This window comes from Oryx dammah, unplaced genomic scaffold (assembly GCF_014754425.2).
Source record: "Oryx dammah isolate SB20612 unplaced genomic scaffold, SCBI_Odam_1.1 HiC_scaffold_1, whole genome shotgun sequence".
In the NCBI taxonomy this organism is placed as follows: Eukaryota; Metazoa; Chordata; class Mammalia; order Artiodactyla; family Bovidae; genus Oryx; species Oryx dammah.
The window spans coordinates 13,578,811-13,601,500 of NW_024070185.1; the positions used below are offsets into that span (position 1 = coordinate 13,578,811).

General features: G+C 36.1%; 1 protein-coding gene across 1 annotated transcript; it reads right to left on the reverse strand.

Annotated features, from left to right (window-relative positions):
* Window positions 1-2,210: 2,210 nt before the first annotated feature.
* LOC120865183 (BRCA1-associated RING domain protein 1-like) lies at window positions 2,211-8,861 on the reverse strand. Its single transcript, XM_040242204.1, has 2 exons — window positions 8,810-8,861; window positions 2,211-2,762 (listed from the first exon to the last, which is right to left on the reverse strand). The coding sequence occupies exons 1-2, from the start codon at window positions 8,859-8,861 to the stop codon at window positions 2,227-2,229; spliced, it is 588 nt and encodes a 195-aa protein (XP_040098138.1). The 3' UTR covers window positions 2,211-2,226.
* Between the last annotated feature and the right edge of the window lie 13,829 nt (window positions 8,862-22,690).

The window sequence follows — 22,690 nt, forward strand, 5'->3', positions numbered from 1 at the left end:
CTTCTTGTTGCAGAGCACAGTCTCTAGGTGCATGGGTTCAGCTGTTGCGCTGTGCGGGCTGTAGGGTGTGAGGGCTTCAGTGGTTGCAACACACAGGCCTGTAGTTGTGGCATATGGGCTTAGTTGCTCTGTGGCATGTGGAATCTTGCCAGACTAGGGTTCGAACCTGTGTCTCCTGCATTGGCAGGCAGATTCCTATGCACTGTGCCACTGGAGAAGTACTATTCAACCAATTTTTAGTGGGTTATTTACTTTCACACAAGGTCAAAATAATAATAATAATTCCATCAGACAAAACATTCAAAATTTAAAAGATGTGATTTTTCCAATGGGAAACCAATGGTTAGAGAAATAATATCCCTTTGTGCATAACACCTGCAAAATAAATCTTAACTACCCAAATCTTGTATATTTTGAAAGTGAAGTGGTCATTGTAAGGAAGGAATGATGGAAGCAAAAGAAAGGAGAAAAGGAAAGAGAGAAAGAAGGAAAGAGAAAGAAAAGCATAGAGGAAGGGAGGGAGAAAGGAGATGAATTAATTATATTCTTCTTAGAATGATGTAGAAATACTTTGATTAATCTTGAAATCACTAGCATATACAAATTTTGATGTTTCAGGTATCTCAATTATAAAAGTGAGATAATATGCATTTTATTTATTTTTTTCTGTCCTGAAATAGCTATAAAATATTTGGTTTTACTTCATCTAGTTATATGGGCTTCCCTGTTGGCTCAGATGTTAAAGAATCCACCTGCAATATGGGAACCTAGGTTCAAGCCCTGGGTTGGGAAGATCCCTTCGAGGAGGACATGACAATCCACTGCAGTATTCTTGCCTGGAGAATCCCCATGGACAGAGGAGCCTGGCAAGCTACAGACCATGGGTCACAAAGAGTCGGACTTGACTGAACAACTAAGCACATCTAGTTATATAAGGGATTTATATATATATATATATAGGATTTATATATATATGTTTATATATCACTTTATATATATATATATATAAGGGATTTATATCTAGTGTGTATGTGTATATATATATATATATATAGTCTAAACATAGCTGTATTAATAAAATTAAATATATTCAACTTATTTTAACTTTCTTCTTTCATTTCACTCTTAGTTTGGTCCAGAAGTAGGTTGTAATCTTTATCTCATGGCTACCTAAGTATGTTCTTAGTTGTAGAATATGAATGTTGAAGATTTCTGTTGACAGAATTTCACAATTAGAAACCCAAGATTTAAAAAAAAAAATCTGTTGAGCATCCTAGTGCTACTTCAACATGAATAAAGTAAATCTATAGCAAATGTAAAATATATGTAATTTAAGTTTGTCCTTTTTTTTTTTTTTAATGTCTAAGGAGAGCATTTTTACACAGTAAGGAATAGTTTCAATTACTTTTAAAATTACTATTTCAGTTATATATTATTTTTCTTGAGCCTCTAAGATTTTTTAAATCTAGCAATTATATAAAATATAATTAGTCATTTTACTTGATTTCAATTTATGTTCAAGTAAATTATGCATTTTCAAGATTAAAATCTGCTTAAAATTTACCTCTATTTACATATGAATGAGAGAGTCATTTCCTAGGCAGGTTGATAAGAAGTCTAGGGGTCCCCAAGGAGAGAGGGGTCTGGAATTCTCAAGGAGGAAGAAAGGACAAACATTTTTTTTTTCCTTCTCTACATTCCTTCGGATTATATAACAATAATGTATTCTGCCTGAGGACAGTCTCTGGATTAAACCTTCTGGCTAATTCTATAAATTATGGGAGTAGACCTGTTCTTTACAAGGATTATATAACAATAATGTATCCTGCCTGAGGACAGTCTCTGGATTAAAGCTTCTGGCTAATTCTGTTACCTTAAAATGTAAATTATGGGAGTAGGTCTAGTGAGGTCTTTACAACCTCCAGACATTCATTGGATTCACTGGAGAGTAGTAACTTCATTACTAACACTAACAAGGGGGTATACTTTCTGCCCCCTTCTGATGCTTATGTCAGAAAGGGAAAGGGGAAAGGGAAGTCACTCAGTCGTGTCTGACTCTTTGTGACCCCATGGACTACAGCCTACCAGGCTTCTCTGTCCATGGGATTTTCCAGGCAAGAGTGCTGGAGTGGGGTGTCATCACCTTCTCCGATGAATGAGTCTACCTATTTGTAAAAATGTGACTGATGAAAACAGTGCAATCACAGGTTATCACACTGTGAGAGTTCAGTTGTCAAGAGGGAGCAACTCGAAGGACATCACACAATCTATAAACCAGCTGGAAGGAGCCATCCAGACTTTGCCCTGCCGAACCCTTTCTGGGCGATGATTAGACAAGTCATCATAGATGATATACTGTGTGCAGAAGCGCTGATCAGAATCAGGTTTGGCATGGTACTCAACTGTATTGATGGTTTGAGTCATGTCACTGTCTGGCTTGGGCTTTCTAATGAGGATCTGGCCCCCACCGGCAGTGACAAGCTTAATAAGGTTGTCCTTTGGATGGTGTTTGAAGGTTCCCCCCAAATAGAAGTAACATCCATTAAACAGCTTTGGCAACAGCTGTTCTCTGTTGAGCCTGCTTTTCTGTGGTCCTTCAGGAATTTCATACTTTTCTTCCTGTTCACATTCTTTGCTTTGTAGACATGCTTTCACCCATTCAAATTTTAGGATCCAGCATCCACTGAGAATTCCAAGCATACATTTCAGGGTGCTTTGAATTGTATCACCAGGAACAATGACATGAGTTACTGTAGCTTTCTCTATATCCTTTATACTTTAATAAAACTTTATTACACAAAAGCTCTGAGAGATCAAGCCTCATATCTGGCCCCGGATTGAATTCTCCTCCTGGGGCCAAGAATCTCAGCATTGTGATTCAACAACAACCTTTCACTTAACTAGACAAATTCACTGACATTAATCTACAATCAAAATTTAATTTATCTGATTATCCTAATCACTTTGATCATCTAACAAGGTAGTATATAAATTATATGAGCAAAATATTCCTGTATACTTAAGTAGTGCTTGTAAGTGTGATAAACTACAATTGTGAATTGTTTAATAGATTAATTTAACCAATCAAGTCCACTTTAAACAGGTATATACACACAAGCAATGACCAAAAATCCATTACTGTATTTATATTAGTAACATAAAATACATAAAGTTTTCAATTATATACTAATTTCTTCATTACAGGGTTGCAAGTACATTCTTTTAGTGAAGCGAAGCATAGTAGCCATCTCATACTTGCTTTGGCAACTTTGATTTTATACTGCAGTTAATGGCCTATGCTTATCTTTTGATATAGTATAATTTCCAGGAAGATTCTACGCAGACTTGATTTTACTATTTTTTATACAGTGCAACTGTTCAAGGATTAATTTTCTTTCAGCCTGAGTTATTTCACATCCCTTTTTCATATCATACAATTTTCCTGTATACTCTTGTTGAATGTGTGTATGTATGCTTGTATTTTTGTCACCCTGCATATTTAATTATATGCAGAATACACCATGAGAAACGCTGGGCTGGAAGAAGCACAAGCTGGAAAAAAGATTGCCGAGAGAAATATCAGTAACCTCAGATATGCAGATGACACCACCCTTATTGCAGAAAGTGAAGAGGAACTAAAGAGCCCCTTGATCAGCATTCAGAAAAGTAAGATCATGGCATCTGGTCCCATCACTTCATGGGAAATAGATGGGGAAACAGTGCAAGCAGTGTCAGACTTTTGAGCTCCAAAATCACTGCAGATGGTGATTGCAGCCATGAAATTAAAAGACGCTTACTCCTTGGAAGGAAAGTTATGACCAACCTAGATAACATATTCAAAAGCAGAGACATTACTTTGCCGACAAAGGTCCGTCTAGTCAAGGCTATGGTTTTTCCAGTGGTCATGAATGGATGTGAGAGTTGGACTGTGAAGAAAGCTGAGTGCTGAAGAATTGATGCTTTTGAAGTGTGGTGTTGGAGAAGACTCTTGAGAGTCCTTTGGACTGCAAGGAGATCCAACCAGTCCATTCTAAAGGAGATCAGTCCTGGGTGTTCTTTGGAACGTCTGATATTGAAACTGAAGCTTCAATACTTTGTTCACCTGATGTGAAGAGTTAACTCATTGGAAAAGACCCTGATACTGGAAGGGGTTGGGGGCAGGAGGAGAAGGGGATGACAGAGGATGAGATGGCTGGATGGCATCACTGACTCGATGCATGTGAGTTTGAACAGACTCTGGGATTTGGTGATGGATGGGGAGGCCTGGCGTGCTGCAATTCATGGGGTTACAAGGAGTCAGACACGACTGAGTGACTGAACTGAACTGAACTGGGAGTGGTAGAGTTTGATTGTGTGTAAAGAGTATGTCAGGGGGGTGCTGAGTAAAATCCATTTATTCACATCAACATTTATCCAGTATAATTTGGAATTATTGTTGTTCACTTGCTAAGTCCCATGGGCTGCAGCACATCAGATTTCCCTATCCTTCTTTATCTCCCAGAGTTTGCTCAAACTCATGTCCATTAAGTCAGTGATGCCATCCAACCATCTTATCTTCTGTCCCCCCTTTCTCCTTCTGCCCTCAGTCTTTCCCAGTATCAGGGTCTTTTCCATTGAGTCAGCTCTTCACATCAGATGGCCAAAGTATCAGATGGAAAAAAAAAAAAAAGCTCATCAAGCAAAATTTTAAATTTTAAAGGTGTAATTTTTCTAATGTGAAAGCCAATAATTGGAGAAATTTATTTGCATGGGTATAAAAAATTCAGTATAATTCTTTACACTGTCCTCAACTTTTTTGTTGATTGATTTCCACTGACTAAGATTTTTGCTATCCCATTTAGAAGTAGAACTAGTCACTTGCCATCAATTAAGTATGATGAGATTTAAACATTAACTACAATGAGATAAGTCCTTAACTTGAATACACCATATTCAGCAATTTCTAGAAATACCTGAAATATGAGAATATACCTATTATTTAACATATCTTGAGTATCATCATATATTCATGGTTTTTCAAATAATTATTATTTTCTTACTTACTTTTTAGATGATCATACCTTGTTTAGGGAGTCTCCTTTCAGCTGACCCCATTGCATCCCTGAATGTGTTCTTACTGTCTGGCAGCAACTCACTTTTCTTGTCCTATCTCTATTTTCCCTGGCTCAGGACAAACTCAGGTCCTAAGAATTTGTCTTCTATTAGGGAAAATAAGGTTATTATTGGGGCATTGTGAATGAATAAAAGATTGTAGCATTAGGTAACACTACTTATTGGGATACCTTAGTATGAGAGTTGGAAAATATTATTTATAAAGTGTTTTTGTATGCTGTTAAATTAATTTCTTACAGATAATGTTTATCTGAATGTGAAATGTTTTCAACTTCTCTTTTTCTTTTCCGACCTTCCTTCCTCTCTATTATAGCACCTTATCAACTTTACTATATGAAATATGTGTGTACATTATAGTGCTATATAATTACTTCATGTGGGATATATACCTACGTAGGTCATAGAATCTACATCAGAGGTTCAATTGCCCTTTTCCACTTTTTTGTGTTGTGAGCGTATTTCATTGTTCACCGCTGTACCATCCTTTGTTGACATTTCATTAGCTCTGTAGGAAAGTCATGTAGTGTATGTTTCAATTTGCCATATTTTAAATGTCCATTGTAAAATAACAAGTGCATTCTGATTAATTTCTTAGCATGTGATTATAGTTTTAGAGGTTTGAGGGTATGCAGTGCTCAGTTCTCATTAAGCCTTTCAACTTGTCATTATTATTCATCTTTAGTGGTGTCATTTGCCATGAAATATTTTACTTAAACTGACTTTCCACTATGATAGGTTGATTGACTGCAACATGTTATTTTTTGACTGCTGAAAATTCATTTTCTGAATGAATATTCACTGATACAAAGAAATATATGTAAAGAATTTTCACTAAAATATGCAGAAATCACACAGTTCTCTGGAAGTATAGCCCAGTATATTTGTCATAGAGGATATACTGAGGTGAATAAAATAAGATGCTTAACCAAGTGTCTCCAATTATTTCAATTGCCTTAGTCCACTCCTCTTTTTTTTCTCCTCTAATTAACACATCAAAACATAAAATGCTGATAATAAAGTAACACAATACAATTAAAGCACTGATTGGTCCAATTCCCAGAAAGTTAGAACAGCAAGGTGTGCAAAAATATGATTGCTATAATATTGACATTATTCAAACAGAAAAAAAAATTGAGTATGTCCTTTCATCATTTAAAAATATGAAATATAAGGGAAACATTTTATATTGTAGTCTGAGACCATATACTCAAGGTTATTACAGTCTGTTGCCTCTAATTATTTCTGTGTATATTCTGACCATGTTAAACTTTCTTAGCTCTTCATGTTAGCATCCATCGACTGGAAAGCAATTGCCAAACAAAATTGATCACACTGGTTATGGATATGAAAATAAAATTTACATATGCATATGAAAAAAAATTTAAAGAAAATAAATTATTTTTATAGAATGCAAGCATAGTTTTTGCTGGTTTGCCTAATTTTTATGTTTTCTAACACAGAAATAATACAATTGTATTTTTAACTAATTTTAAATGATATTTTTCAAGCTTTATGAAGATTAGACATCTGAAGGATGGCATTCAGTCATCTCAAATTAATTTAAAGATTAATTTTACATAGAGCATGGCCAGTTTTCCCATTTTTTATATTCATTATAAATATAACTGTAATTTTTGTTAGAAAAAGAGTTTAAGAGCAAATATTTATGGTAACTCTAGAAATGTCAACTTGAAAAATATAATGTTAATGAAACATAGGTAGAGGGAATTTTAAAATATATGAGATATATTAAAATAATAGAAATTATTGGAAAAAATTAAGGGGAAAATAAACATTTTCTATAAAAATTTCAAAGAGAACATTCTGAGATAAAACTCAGAAAATGCACATTTGGAAGTAAAGAACATATTAAAATACTAATAATCATCATGACATCTATTTAACAGTTACTAAATGTCAGAAGCTGGAATCAAGATTGCCAGGAGAAATATCAATAACCTCAGATATGCAGATGACACCACCCTTATGGCAGAAAGTGAAGAGGAACTAAAGAGTCTCTTGATCAGCATTCAGAAAAGTAAGATCATGGCATCTGGTCCCATCACTTCATGGGAAGTAGATGGGGAAACAGTGCAAGTAGTGTCAGACTTTATTTTGGGGGGGTTCCAAAATCACTGCAGATGGTGATTGCAGCCATGAAATTAAAAGACGCTTACTCCTTGGAAGGAAAGTTATGACCAACCTAGATAACATATTCAAAAGCAGAGACATTACTTTGCCAACAAAGGTCAGTCTAGTCAAGGCTATGGTTTCTCCAGTGGTCATGTATGGATGTGAGAGTTGGACTGTGAAGAAAGCTGAGCACCAAAGAATTGATGCTTTTGAACTGTAGTGTTGGAGAAGACTCTTGAGAGTCCCTTGGACTGCAAGGAGATCCAACCAGTCCATCCCAAAGGAGACCAGTCCTGGGTGTTCATTGGAAGGACTGATGCTGAGGCTGAAACTCCAATACTTTGGCCACCTGATGTGAAGAGTTGACTCATTGGAAAAGACCCTGATGCTGGGAGGGATTGGGGCCAGGCAGAGAAGGGGATGACAGAGGATGAGATGGCTGGATGGCATCACTGACTCTATGCACATGAGTTTGGGTAAACTCTGAAAGTTGGTGTTGGACAGGGAGGCCTGGCATGCTCTGATTCACGGGTTTGCAAAGAGTCAGACATGACTGAGCAACTGAAATGAACTGAATTGAAATGTCAGAAACTTCTCTCTCCTTTATATTATCTCATTTACTCTTCAAATAACCATATGAATTTTTTTTTTCGTTGAGGGTACTCTTTTTCCTATGATTGCAGATGAAATGACTGAGTATTAGAAAGGTTGATTAATATCCTTGGAATCTATTTGAGTGTTGCATTCAGTTGGCTCAGTCACGTCCGCCTCTGTAGCCCGATGTATCATGTAGCCCACCAGGCTCCTCTGTAAAAGGGATTCTCCAGGCAAGAATACTGGAGTGGGTTGTCACTTCCTGCTCCAGGGAATCTCCCTTACCCAGGGATCAAACCCACATCTCTTGCATATCCTGCATCGACAGGCAGATTCTTTACCATTAGCACCACCGGAGAAGCCTGGGAACCTATGAGAGAATCTATGACAGAACTGGAATTTAAAATCATATTTGTTTAGGTTGAAAAATGAGTAGGGAGACTTCCCTGATGGTTCAGTGGCTACAACTCTATGCTCCCAATTCAGGAGGCCCAGATTCGATCCTTGGTCAGGAAACTGGATCTTGTATGCCACAGCCAAGTCCTGGCACAGCCCAAGTAAATAAATGAATGAATGAGTAGGGATGGAAGAGTCAACCAAAATGGCAACATAGGAGGCTCCAGAACTTTAATGAACTCCCAGGAGTGCACTTGGAAGGTACAGCTGTACTTGGAACAATTTCCTCAGGGAAATCCAGAAACTAGATGACCAACTACTACACATGGGACAATTGAAATGGTATGAGAGGCTGAGCTATACTCTCACCTTAAACTCCACCCCAGAACACTGACATACAATAGAAAGGGAATCCCCAGTTTCCATCTTCTCCCTGAAGAGCAAAGCATTTGGATCACAATATAAAATCTCCAACTTGTAGACTCCTACCCAAGTGATAGGCCCTGAAAATGTATACCTCTAAAAGCCACCAACTACATGAAGATGCAATTCCTAACAGCCTAAGAGCACTCACCTTGGCTATCTCCCATGAGCTCCGCATAGAGGAAGCAGGCAAAAATGCCCATCTCCCATTCTTTCCTTGAAAGTGGTCAAACTGCATACATGCTAATTTTCATGACTTAGTTTTTATGGAGTATCTTATAACTTTTCTGGCATGCTTTCCTCAAATTTTAGTAGGAAAATCCACTAAGATTACGAGAGCGAAGTGTACTATGCATAAAATGTGGTCCTTCACCTAACATCTTTGTTTGGCCCAAATATCAGTGTTCTTAGTCAAGCCATATCTTTTTTTTTTTTTTAATTGGAGGCTAATTACTTTACAATATTGTGGTGATTTTTGCCATACGTTGACTTGAATCAGCAATGGGTGCACATGTGTCCCCCCATGCTGTACCCCCCGCCCACCTCCCTCCCCACCTCATCCCTCTGGGTTGCCCTAGAGCACTGGATCTGAGTGTCCTGCTTCACCCATTGAACTTGCACTGGTCATCTATTTTGCATATGGTAATATACATGTTTCAATGCTTATTCTATCATGCATACTCTGAATTCTTCCTGAATCCCAACAACTAGGGCTCTTACATTTTCCTAGATTGCTTTAATGACTGTGCTTCCCTAGTATCTCAGCTGGTAAGGAATCCACCTGCAATGCAGGGTACCCAGGTTGGATTCCTGGGTTGGGCAGATCTCCTAGAGAAGGGATAGGAAACCCACTCCAGTATTCTTTGGCTTCTCTGGTGGCTCAGATGGTGAAGAATGTGCCTGCAATGTGGGAGACCTGGGTTTGATCCCTGGGTTGAGAAGATCCCCTGAAGGAGAGCATGGCAACCCACTCTAGTGTTCTTGCTTGGAGAATCCCCGTGAACAGAGGAGCCTGGTAGGCTACATGAGGTTGCAAAGAGCTTGCTTTATTGATTAATAAGCATTAACTGTATATATTAATTTATATATTAAGTTAAACATTAGGGACTTCCCTGGTGGCTCAGATGGTAAAGATGGTCTGCCTACAATGCGGGAGACCTGGGTTCAATCCCTGGGTTGGGAAGATCTCTTGGAGAAAGAAATGGCAATCCACTCCAGTATTCTTGCTTGGAAAATCCCATGGACAGAGGAGCCTGGTAGACTAGAGTCTATGGTGTCGCAAATAGTCAGACATGAGTGAATGACTTCACTTTCACTTTTCTTTCAAGTTAAATTTTGTTTATACATGGGTTTTGAGTGAAGTAGCTCAATCGTGTAGTCGAGTAGACTCAAGTCTACTGGAATAGTTGTGAGAATTCAGAAATTAAAGAAAAGGAAGAGGTCATTTTCACCTAAAGTGATAATAGGCTTCATAGAGAAGATGCCAGTCTCTACATATGAGCCAGTCCATAAAACATGTACAGAATTTGAAGGTGAAACCTGGGATAATGTGGGTATAAAAGCAAAATAGGGATTGACATAGGCAAATATGAAGAAGTGAAGTGAAGTCACTCAGTCATATCTGACTCTTTGCGACTCCATGGACTGTAGCCTACCAGGCTCCTCTGCCCATGGGATTTTCCAGGCAATAGTACTGGAGTGGGTTGTCATTTCCTTCTCCAGGGGATCTTCCCAACCCAGGGATTGAACCTGGGTCTCCCACATAGTAGACAGACGCTTAACCCTTTGAGCCACCAGGGAAACCCCTATCCTACCAGGGATACTGTGGGTATAAAAGCAAAATAGGGATTGACATAGGCAAATGTATTGAGGTATAAATGTATAAAGGTTAGTGCCACAGTGTGACTGACAGTTTTGCTAAAGATTGGGCTACAAAAAGGGGAGTTAGATCAGTTAATGTCACAACAGAGAATTGAAAGTCTTTATTTTAAAGGCAATAGATTTTGGAAGTGGAAGTGATGAAACTAAAGAAGTGTTATAAAACAAGTAATGCTCAGGAGCTATTGAAGGAAAAGGAGGCAGGCTGCTAGAATAATTTAGTTGCAAAGTGTGAACAAATAACTTCTTTACAAGACAAGCAGCAGTGGAAATGTAACCATAAGGATAAGCATACAGTTATCAGTTCCTTCTTAGAAGTGGTAATTCACAATAGACCTATAGAAATTCTGTTTGAACTGGGTTGAACTAAATTAACAACAGTTTATCACCCTTCTGAAGGAAGCATATTTCCAAATCAGATGTTACATTTATTTTAAAACATTTTATTGATTTTCTTGTTTCCAGAACTGTTTAAAGTTCACAGGAAAATTGAGGGGAAAGCATGGAGATTTACCAAATAATCCCAGCCACTACACATTCACAAATTCTCCAGTTATCAACCTCCCTCACCAGAGTGGAACATTGGTTACACAGGGTAACCCTACATGGACCATCATAATCACCCGAGGTCCATAGTTTACATTATGGTTCACTCTCATTGTTGTACCTTCTCTGAGTTTTAACACATGTAATATGACATCAATATGGTATCATACTGAGTATTTTTACTGCTCTAAAAATCCTCTATGCTCTGTCTGTTGATCCCTTACTCCAGGGAACCATAGATCTCTTTCTGTACCATTGCCATAGTTTTGCCTTTTCTAAAATATATAAATAGAGTCAAACAGTATGTAGCCTTTTCAGACAGCCTCCTTTCACTTAGTAATATGCATTTAAAATCCCCCCATGTCTTTTCATGCCTTGATAGCTCATTTTATTTTCAGCACTGAATACTTTTGCAGTATCTGAATAAATAAATAAATACTTTTCAGTATTTAGCCATTTATTTAAAGGAGGCCATCTTAGTTGCTTCCAAGTTTTTGTGATTATCAATGAATTACTAGAATCACTATAAACATCATTGTATAGGATTTTGTGTAGACATGTTTTCAACTACTTTGTGTGGATACTGTGTATGACTACACAAGAGTTTGATTGCTAGATCCTATGTTAAGTGTATGTAGATTTGCAAGAAATTGCCAAACTGCCTTCCAAAGTGACTGTATTATTTTGAATTTCCACAGCAATGAGTGAGAGATCCTGCTGCTCCACAAGCAGTGCTGGGGTGTTGTCAGTGTTCTGGAGTTTGGCCATCCTAATAGGTAGGTAATGGTATTTCACTGATGTTTTATTTTGAAATGCCTTGATGATATACATATCATCTTTTCACCCATAAATCTTCTTTAGTGAGGTGTCTGTTAAGGTCTTTGCCCCCCCCCACTTTTTTAATAAATTGGGTTGTTTCCTTGTTGTTTGTTGAGCCTTAAGAATCCTTTATATGTTTCTGATAACTGCCCTTATCAGATGTGTCTTTGTAATTTTACTTTTTTCCACTCTATAGCTTATTTATTCTCTTTCCTTGGTTTTACATAGGGCAGAGTTTTTAATTTTAATGAAGCACAATTTATCAATAATTTCTATTGTGGATTATACTTTTGATGCTGTATCTAAAAAGTCATTGCCATACTCAAGTTTATCTAGGTTTCTGTCTTTATTATCTCATAGAAGTTATATTTTTTGCAGTTTTCATCTATGATCCATTTTAGTTAATTTTTGTGAAAGGTGTAAGATCTCTGTCCAGACATTTTTCTTTCCAGGCTGATGTCCAATGAAGTAGCAAGTATGTTCTGATCTAGGCTGAATATATAGCAGTTTTTGCTGTTACATAATCTCAACTAATTTGCTCAAGGAGAATGTCTTTATAATGTCAAAATTTCAGTCTTAATCAATAAAGATTCATAGAAGATCAAGCATCCTCCCGTCTCCCAATATAAAGAGGGCTCTGTTTATATCAAAGTCCATATACCTGAACTCAAAATATATATTGTTTTTGAAGAGTGAGAAGGCTTTTAAATTTCATTTTTACATTGGATAATCATATCACAATGGCAATCCTGCAGTCTTTTATAGCGTTAGTTTTTACTGATCATTCAGGGGTGTTTATACCAAATATAAAAACTAAAAGCCCTTTGTTAATAAATAGACATAGGACAACTTTATATTAGAGCTGTGTGCTATAGTTAGCTATAAAATCCTTTTTTAACTGAAGTTTTTGTAAGATAATTGCAGTGTTTTTTTTTTTTTAAGGAATTTTAAGAAATAGTGAAACTATCATGGGTTTCTTAATTTAGTTTTCCCCCATGGTGTTATCTTGAAAAGCTATAGTACATTATCACAACCTAATTTTTTTAAATTTTTATTTATTATTTTTTCTTTTACTTGGAGGCTAATTACTTTACAATATTGTGGTGATTTTTGCCATACATTGACATGAATCTGCCATGGGTGTACATGTGTCCACCATCCTGAACCCTCCTCCCACTTCCCTCCCCATCCCATCCCTCAGGGTCATCCCAGTGCACGAGCCCTGAGCACCCTGTCTCATGCATCGACTGACAATCTATTTCACATATGATAATAACGTTTCAATGGTTTTCTCTCAAATCATCCCACCCTCGCCTTCTCCCACAGAGTCCAACAGTCTGTTCTTTACATCTGTGTCTCTTTTGCTGTCTCGCATATAGGGTCATCATTACCATCTTTCTAAATTCCATATATATGCTTTAATATACTTTATTGGTGTTTTTCTTTCTGACTTACTTCGCTCTGTATAATAGGCACCAGTTTCATCCACCTCATTAAAACTAATTCAAATGCATCTTTTGAATAGCTGAGTAACATTCCATTGTGTATATGTACCACAGCTTTCCTATCCATTCATCTGCTGATGGACATCTAGGTTGCTTCCATGTCCTGGCTATTATAAACAGTGCTGCAATGAACACTGGGGTACATGTGTCTCTTTCAATTATGGTTTCCTCAGTGTGTATGTCCAACAGTGGGATTGCTAGGTCGTATGGCAGTTTTATTTCCAGTTTTTTAAGGAATCTCCACACTGTTCCCCATAGTAGCTGTACAAATTTGCATTCCCACCAACAGTGTAAGAGGGTTCCTTTTTTTTTTTTTTTGCACACTTTCCAGCGTTTATTGTTTATAGACTTTTTGATAGCAACCATTCTGACCGGCATGAGATGGTACCTCATTGTGGTTTTGATTTGCATTTCTCTGATAATGAGTGATATCACAACCTAAATATTAACATGAAGCCATTGACCAATATTATTCAGGTTTCCCAATTTTCATAGTACTTACAGTTACGTGTGTTCTATATAATTTTATAAAGTGTATGGGTTTCCCTGGTGGCTCAGACAGTAGAGAATTCACCTGCAATATAGGTGACCTGGGTTCAATCCCTGGGTTGGGAAGATCCCCTGGAGAAGGGAATGGCATCCCACTCTAGTATTCTTGCCTGGAGAATCCCATGGACAGAGGAGCCTGGCAGGCTATATATAGGCCATGGGGTTACAAAGAGTTGAACATGACTGACTAAACACAGCACATAATAGCACAGCATAGGTTTATTTATCTTCCCCCTTAGTCAGTCACCACTAGGATCTTTGGTGTTGTCCTTCTAAAAAGATACCTTGCTCTCCCATCAAGCCCTCCTTCTCCCCCACCCAGAGTTTTACTCTCTACCAACCATTAATCTGTTCTCCATTTCTAAAATTTTGTCTTTTTAAGAATGAAATTACTGGAAGCACAGATAAACATTTTGAAGATGGCTGTTTTCATTTAGTTTAATTCCCTTGAGATTCATCCAAATTGTTACTTGAACCAGAAGTTCATTCTTTGTATGGATATGTCACAGTTTGTTTAAATATTATCCCTTGAAAAACATCTGGGTTGTTTCCTGTTTTCCCCCTTTTACAAATAAAGCTAATGTAAACACTCATGTCTGCATCTTTGTACGAACATAAGTCTTTGTTTTTCCGAAATAAATGCCTAAGAATGTAATTTCTAGGTCATATTGTACTTATGTGTTGAAATTTTAAGAAACAGCCAAGTTCTTTTCCAGATTGGCTGTGCTGTTTTACATTCCCAACATCAATGTATAAGTAATCTAGTTGCTTCATATCTTTACTCACATGTGTAAGTTATATGTATAATATCTTAAGTATGTAGAGATTTATTTCAACTAAATAACCAGCAGATAACCCAATGTATAATTTGCAGAAATATTTTTATATATGATTTACTAAAGAAGATACATGGATGGCAAATAAGCACACAAAGTGATCAGCCTTCTTAGCTGTTAGGAAAATACACATTTAAACAGCAAAGAGATACTACACACCCACTAGGAATAGCTTAAAAGAAATTTTCTTGTGTTACTAGGGGTCTGTTATAACTGGAACTCTGATACCTGGCTGATGGAACGTAAATTCATACCTATTTTAGAAAATAGGTTGATAGTTTTTGAAAAATACAAGTATAAATATGCATTACCTTGTTATTCCACTCCTAGATATTAATCCAAGAGAAAAATTATACGTCCATATAAAGATATGTATGCAAATCTTCATTGAAGCTTTTGGTAATAGTCACAAAACTTAAAATGATCCAAATATCCAATGATAAGTAAATAGAGAAATTACGGTGTCTGCACACAAGCTAACTGATACCTATCACAGCATGGCTAGATCTCCATCTTGTGTTGAATGAAAGAAGTTAAAGTACATAATGTATGACTCTATGCATATTAAATTCTATAAAAGCAAGCTTAATCTCTGATTAACAGAAAACAGTTTATGTGTCACATGGGAAACTGGAGTAGGAAGTGGCAGATGGAAGAAATTAGAAGTGAGTGAAAGTTGCTCAGCCGCGTCAGACTCTGCGACCCCATGGATTATACAATCCATAGAATTCTCCAGGCCAGAATACTAGAGTGGGTAGCCTTTCCTTTCTCCAAGGGATCTTCCCAACCCAGGGATCAAGCCCAGGTCTTCCACATTGCAGGTGGATTCTTTACCAGCTGAGCCACAAGGGAAGCCCAAGAATACTAGAGTAGGGAGCCTATCCCTTTACCAGGGGATCTTCCCAACCCAGGAATTGAACGGGGTCTCCTGCATTGCAGGCAGATTCTTTATCAACTGAACTCTCAGGGAAGCCCAAGGATTGTGATAGAACTTTGCTTGTGATGTGTGTGTTAGTTTTCTTGATTGTGCTGATGACATCATTGATATATACATAGGCCATCAAAATGTGACTTAAATTTATACAGTTTATAGTACTTTCATTAGACCTCTAATGGTGAGACAAGAAAAAAATGAAAATGGAAGATGTAAATTATTTCTCATGGTATTTGGTCTATAGCTATGTAACTAAAATCTATTATTTCTTCTTAATTCTCCTATACCTGTCTCACCAACACTTCTAATACCTACCAGAAATCCTGCTTCTGTTTTGAGGCTCTAAACTCACTGTTGTTTAGAATTTATTTGTTGTTATAATCGAGTAATATAATTCATGAAAATATTATGTTCAAAGAAGTGAATTTTTCTACCCCTAATCAAGGATTTAGCAAGTATTATCTTTACTAAAGAAACTGTTATTCAAAAAAATTTGAACATTAACAAAATATTTATCCTTTATTTGTATAATGTCATATATCATAGTAATAGATTTGCATATGTTGTTGAAACTGTCCTTATATCCCAGGGATTAAATCTTACTTGGTAATGGAGTATGAGCATTTAAATATGCAGTGTGATTTGGTTTGGTCATTTTGCTGAGAATTTTTACATGTATATTCATCTGAGTTATTGGCCTGTATTTTGTATATATCTTTATATATCTGTATTTTATTATATAACTTTGTCTCACTTTGATACTAGGGTAATATGTTAGTTGCTCAGTTGTGTCCAAATCTTTGTGAACCCATGGACTGTAGTCTACCAGGTTCCTCTGTCCATGGAATTTTCCAGACAAGAATAGTGGAGTGGGTTGCCTTTCCCTTCTCCAGGGGCTCTTCCCAATCCAGGGATCAAACTCATTCTCCTGCATTGCAGGCAGAGTCTTTACCATCTCAGCCAATAAGGAAGCCCCAATGCTGGCCTATAAAAATGAGTTTGGAGATATTTTCTGGTCTTCAAAAATTTTTGAAAGAGTTGATAAAGATTTATGTTAGTCATTCTTTAAATCCTTGGTGGAATTCACTAAGCTACCTGGTTCTGAATTTTCATTTGTTAGTGGAAGAGTTTCAAGTTCAGTAAATCTGCAAAATACAAATCAATATATAAAAATCATTGTATACACTAACAACAAATTATCAAAAAAGCAATTAATAAACAATTCCATTTATTATAGCATAAAAAGAATAAAATGCTTTGGTATAAACAAAACCAAGAAAGGCAAAGACCTGTACACTGAAAATGTCAAAATACTGCTGAAAAAAAATAAAAGGACAAAAATAAATGCAAAAAGAAAACCCTATGTTCAGGAATTAAGAATCTATATTGTTAAAAATCTATTCTACAAAAAATGATATTATGATTCAAGAAAAATTCTATCAAAATCCCAATAATATCTTTTATAGAAATAGTTAAAAAAATACTGTTTCATATAAAACCACATGAGTTTTGAAAATAATCTTGAGAAAGAAGAACAAAGAAGGAGGCATTATGTTTCTGATTTCATATGTATTACAAAATTATAATAATGAAACTAGCATGGAACTGGCATAAAAACAGACATCTAGACCAATGAAACAAAATAGAGAGCCCAGAAATAATCCCACACATGTCAGGTCAACTGTTCTTGAATAAGGAATTCAAGAATGCACAATGGAGAAAGGAGAGTCTCTTAAATAAATGCTGTCGAAAAAATTGGAAGTCTGCATGCAAAAAAATGAAATCAGACCTCTGTTTTAAACCAGAACAGACAGTAACTTAAAATGGATTAAAGATTTAAACATAAGACCGGAAAATGTAGAGTTCTAGAGGAAGGTGCCTGAAGAACTATGGACAGAGGTTCATGACGTTATACAGGAGGCAGTGATAAAGACCACTTCCAAGAAAAGAAATGCAAAAAGTTTATCTGAGGAGGCCTTACAAATAGCTGAGGAAAAAAGAGAAGCAAAAGGTAAAAGAGAAAAGGGAAGATATAACCATAAAAATGCAGAGTTCCAAAGAATAGCAAGGAGAGATAAGAAAGCATTTCTCAGTGATCAGTGCAAAGAAATAAAGGAAAACAACAGATGGGAAAGACTAGAGATCTCTTCAAGAAAATTAGAGATACCAAGGGAACATTTCATGCAAAGATGGGCTTGATAAAGGACAGAAATTGTATGGACCTAACAGAAGCAGAAGATATTAAGAAGAAGTGACAAGAATACACAGAAGAACAGTAAAAAAAAAAAAGATCTTCATGACCCAGATAATCATGATGGTGTGATCATTCATCTAGAGCCAGACATCCTGGAATGTGAAGTCAGGTGGGCCTTAGGAAGCATCACTACTAACAAAGCTAGTGGAGGTGATGGAATTCCAGTAGAACTATTTCAAATCCTAAAAGATGATGCTGTAAAAGTGTTACACTCAATATACCAGAAAATTTGGAAGATTCATCAGTGGCCAGAGGACTGGAAAATGTCAACTTTCATTCCAGTCCCAAAGAAAGGCAGTGCCAAAGAATGCTCAAACTACCACACAGTTTCACTCATCTCACATGCTAGTAAAGTAATGCTCAAAATTCTCCAAGCCTTCAACAATATGTGAACCACGAAATCCCATATGTTCAAGCTGGATTTAGAAAAGGCAGAGGAACGAGAGATCAAATTGCCAACATGTGTTGCATCATCGAAAAAGCAAGAGAGTTCCAGAAAAATATCTATTTCTGCTTTATTTACTGTGCCAAAGCCTTTGTGTGGATCACAGCAAGCTGTGGAAAATTCTTCAAGAGATGGGCATACCAGACCACCTTACCTGCCTCCTGAGAAATCTGTATGCAGGTCAAGAAGAAACAGTTAGAACTGGACATGAAACAACAGACTTCTTGCAAAAGGGAAAGGAGTATGTCAAGGCTGTCTATTGTCACTCTGCTTATTTGATTTATATGCAGATTACATCATGCAAAATGCTGGGCTGGATGAATCATAAGCTGGAATCAAGATTGTTGAGAGAAATATCAATAACCTCAGATATGCAGATGACAGCACCCTTATGGCAGAAAGTGAAGAAGTAAAGAGCCTCTTGATGAAAGTGAAAGAGGAGTGTGAAAAATTTGGCTTAAAGTTCAACATTCAGAAAACTAAGATCATGGCACCAGTCCCATCACTTCATGCCAAATAGATGGGGAAACAATGGAAACAGTGAGACTTTATATTTGGGGGCTGCAAAATCACTGCATATGGTGACTGCAGCCATGAAATTAAAAGATACTTGCTCCTTGAAAGAAAAGCTATGACCAACCTAGACAGCTTATTACAAAGCAAAGAGAGTACTTTGCCAATAAAAGTCCATTTAGTCAAAGCTATGGTATTTCCAGCAGTTATGTATCAATATGAGAATTGGACCATAAAGAAAGCTGAACACCGAACAACTGATGCTTTTGAATTGTGATGTTGGAGAAGACTCTTGAGAGTCCCTTGGACTGCAAGGAGATCCAACCAATCCATCCTCAAGGAAATTGGTTCTGAATATTCATTGGAAGGACTGATGCTGAAGCTGAAACTCCAATACTTTGGCCACCTGATGTGAAGAACTGACTAATTGGAAAAGACCCTGATGTGGTGAAAGATTGAAGGCAGGAGAATGTTATGACAGAGGATGAGATGGTGGGATGGCATCACCTACACTATGGGCATAAGTTTGAGCAAGCTCTGGGAGTTGATGATGGACAGGGAAGCCTGGCATGCTGCAGTTCATGGGGTCGCAAAGAGTCACACATGGCTGAGTGACTGAACTAAACTGAACTGAGAGGAAGACATAGAAAAAGCTTCATTTTATTTGTTTGCAGTGATTTATTTGACATGCTACCAAAACCACAAGCAACAAAAGCAAAATAAAGCAGCACTACACCAAACTAGTCCGTGCATAGCAAGGGAAATTACTGACAGAGTTAAAAGACCACCTATAGAATGGGTGAAAATATTTTAGACAAGAGGTAGATTTCCCAAATTTGTAAGAAACTGTCACAACTCAATAGCAAAAACTCAAATAACCTGATTTTAAAGTGCTAAAATACTTGAACAAGTGTTTCTACAAAGAAGACATACAAGAGGCCAACAGGTATAGGAAAATATTCCCCACATAACCATCAGAGAAATACAGATCAAAACCACAATGAGATACCCCTCATTTCACTTCAAGACAGTTATTAGGAGAAAAAAAAATATTAAGAATTGTTGGTGAATCTGTGAAAAAAAATGGAACATTTTCACACTGTTGGTAAGTAACATGATGCAGCTGTTATGGGAATAGTATGATGTTTCTCAAAAATTAAAAACAGAACTATCCTATGATTCAGCCATCGCACTTTGGTACTTTTTATGCCCAAAAGAATTTATATCAGGATCTGAAAGAGATATCAGCAGTCAGAAATTCATTGCAGCAATTTTCCACAATAGCTAAGATATGGCAACTTTAATGTCCATTAATGGGTGAATGGATAAAGAAAATGCCCATACATACAGTGGAATATTTTTCAGCCTTAGCAAAGAGAGCAACATGATACAATATGGTTTAACCTGGACAACTTTATGCTAAGTAAAATAAGTTAATCACAGAAAGGCATATGTGCATGATCCAATTAAAAAGTATCTAAAATAGTCAGATTTATAGAAACAAGTGAAGTGAAGTGAAGTCAGTCACTCATCACATCTGATTCTTTGCAACGCCATGGACTGTCCATAGAATTCTCTAGGCCAGAATACTGGAGTGGGTAGCCTTTCCATTCTCCAGGGGATCTTCCCAATGCAGGGATCAAACCCAGGTATCCCACATTGCAGGTGGATTTTTTACCAGCTGAGCCACAAGAGAAGCCAAGAAGAATGGTAATTTATAGGGGATGTGTACTAAAGAACATGTAGTCATGATTATAAACTTTTTGTTAGGAGTATGAAAAAATAACATCTTTATTTAAAGAATATTACTTTTCTAAATTTGATTTTGGAAGAATTATGCAATATAAATATGTTTTCCTTTAGCAAGTTGGTATGCTCTTTTAGCAATTTAACTAAAAGATGAAGGAATTAAATTTGAAATTATGCCTTACTCTGAAATAATAATCAAAAATTTGGTGACACATACATCAAGATGGTCATTGAATGCTGCTATTCTTCTTAATAGTAAACTTTTCAGTAACAAAATATTAATTATGGTTATAATTAACTCATACAAATTTTAGTTTGAGCAGTACAGTAAAAATTGATTACTAGAATTTATGAAGTAAGGAATTAGAATCTGACTAATTCTCTGCTACACACTAATTGGCAAGAGAGGAGGAACTGGAGATTATTAAGGGAAGAGATCAGTAGTAATTAATGGACTGAAAAATAGCATATATGGAGGAATTTGAAGAATGTAAAACTGTTTTAAATAAAAATAGCAGACATAAGGGAAAGCTGAAGAATGCAAAACTGTTTTAAATGAAGTAGAAAACTAGAAAATTACTAAGTAGCCATCCATAAGACTAAAACTTCAGTGATGGTTAGAAAATTAAGTCTCCATTAAGAAAGTCTATCTTTTTTTCCACTTTGGGTTTTTAAGAGAAAAAGTTTTCCTTAAATGAACTTTGAAATATTGAGTAAGCTTATTAAAGTGGGAAGTTATAGCAATGCTTTCTTTTGAGAATTATAATAAAGAACTGAATACATTCTCATTTTTTCTGAAGGCTGTTTATAGATACCAAGGGAGGGAATGAGTGACATTATCAGTGATCTTTCCATTCTTAAGGTTCTGTGATGTTCAGTTTATTCAATCATGCTGAAGTTGGAAAGTTCATTTCTGTATCATCAACTGGGGAAATAACTGTATTAACTGATAGATTTTTCTCCCTTCAAATTGTTTTTTTCCCAAGTGATTCTCCAGTTTTATCTGATATTACTGTCTGAGCCATTACAACAATCTTGCAGATATAAGGTCAATTGACTACATTATGTTTTGACTCTAAAGTGTTTGAGAACATTATTTTTAAGAAAAATATCAGAGTGTACATTTTGATCTGCTTCTCTAAATTATCTTATTAATGTACATTTTAGCATAACAATTTGAAAATAATTTTGATGATGAGATTTTATCAAATATCATTTGATGAATAGCATTTGAGTGTTTAATATTTATGGATATATCATATTTTAAACCAATTCTTATATAGGGCATTCAAACTTTTTATCATAAACATTTTTGCAATGTATGTTTTTATACATTAATATTTTTTCTGCCTTGCTCAACTATTTTGAATTATGTTCTTTAGCAGAATCTTTAAGAGACATTGTTCAGTCAGAATCATTTACATTTTGTAGATTCTTTGGAAATATTGCCAAAATGCTTTCTAGAAATTTGAGTCAATTGCCTGACAATATATTTCCCATTTATATAACCTCTTTCAAATGTATATTCTCATATAACAATGCACAACTTTGTTAATTTGAAAAGCAAATTATTTTCTTGTTATGTTTTAGTGTTATGAATGTTTAGAGTGTTAGTGAAAGACAATCTGTTGGCAATTAACTATTATTTTAATGGGATTACCATTATGAAACACCACAGTTTCAAAACTAACCAATAAAGTATTTGTACACGTATATGTTAGTGTAAGATGCCACCTGGAAATCGCCAAATGAATTTCTGAGATTTAAGAGAAAGACTTCTTCAACACCATTATCTTAGGTATATATCAAGAGTCATCACATAATGTAATGACATGAAGAAATGTGACAGCTGTCATAATCATATTGAAAACATAAGCACTTCAATGTAAAAGGAAAGAAAGTCCTAACTAACACAGCAAAGCAACAATGATCTTTAATTTGATTTGTAAGAGAAAGGAGCATCCATTGAAGACTGCCATCTTTCCACACTCTTTACACATATGA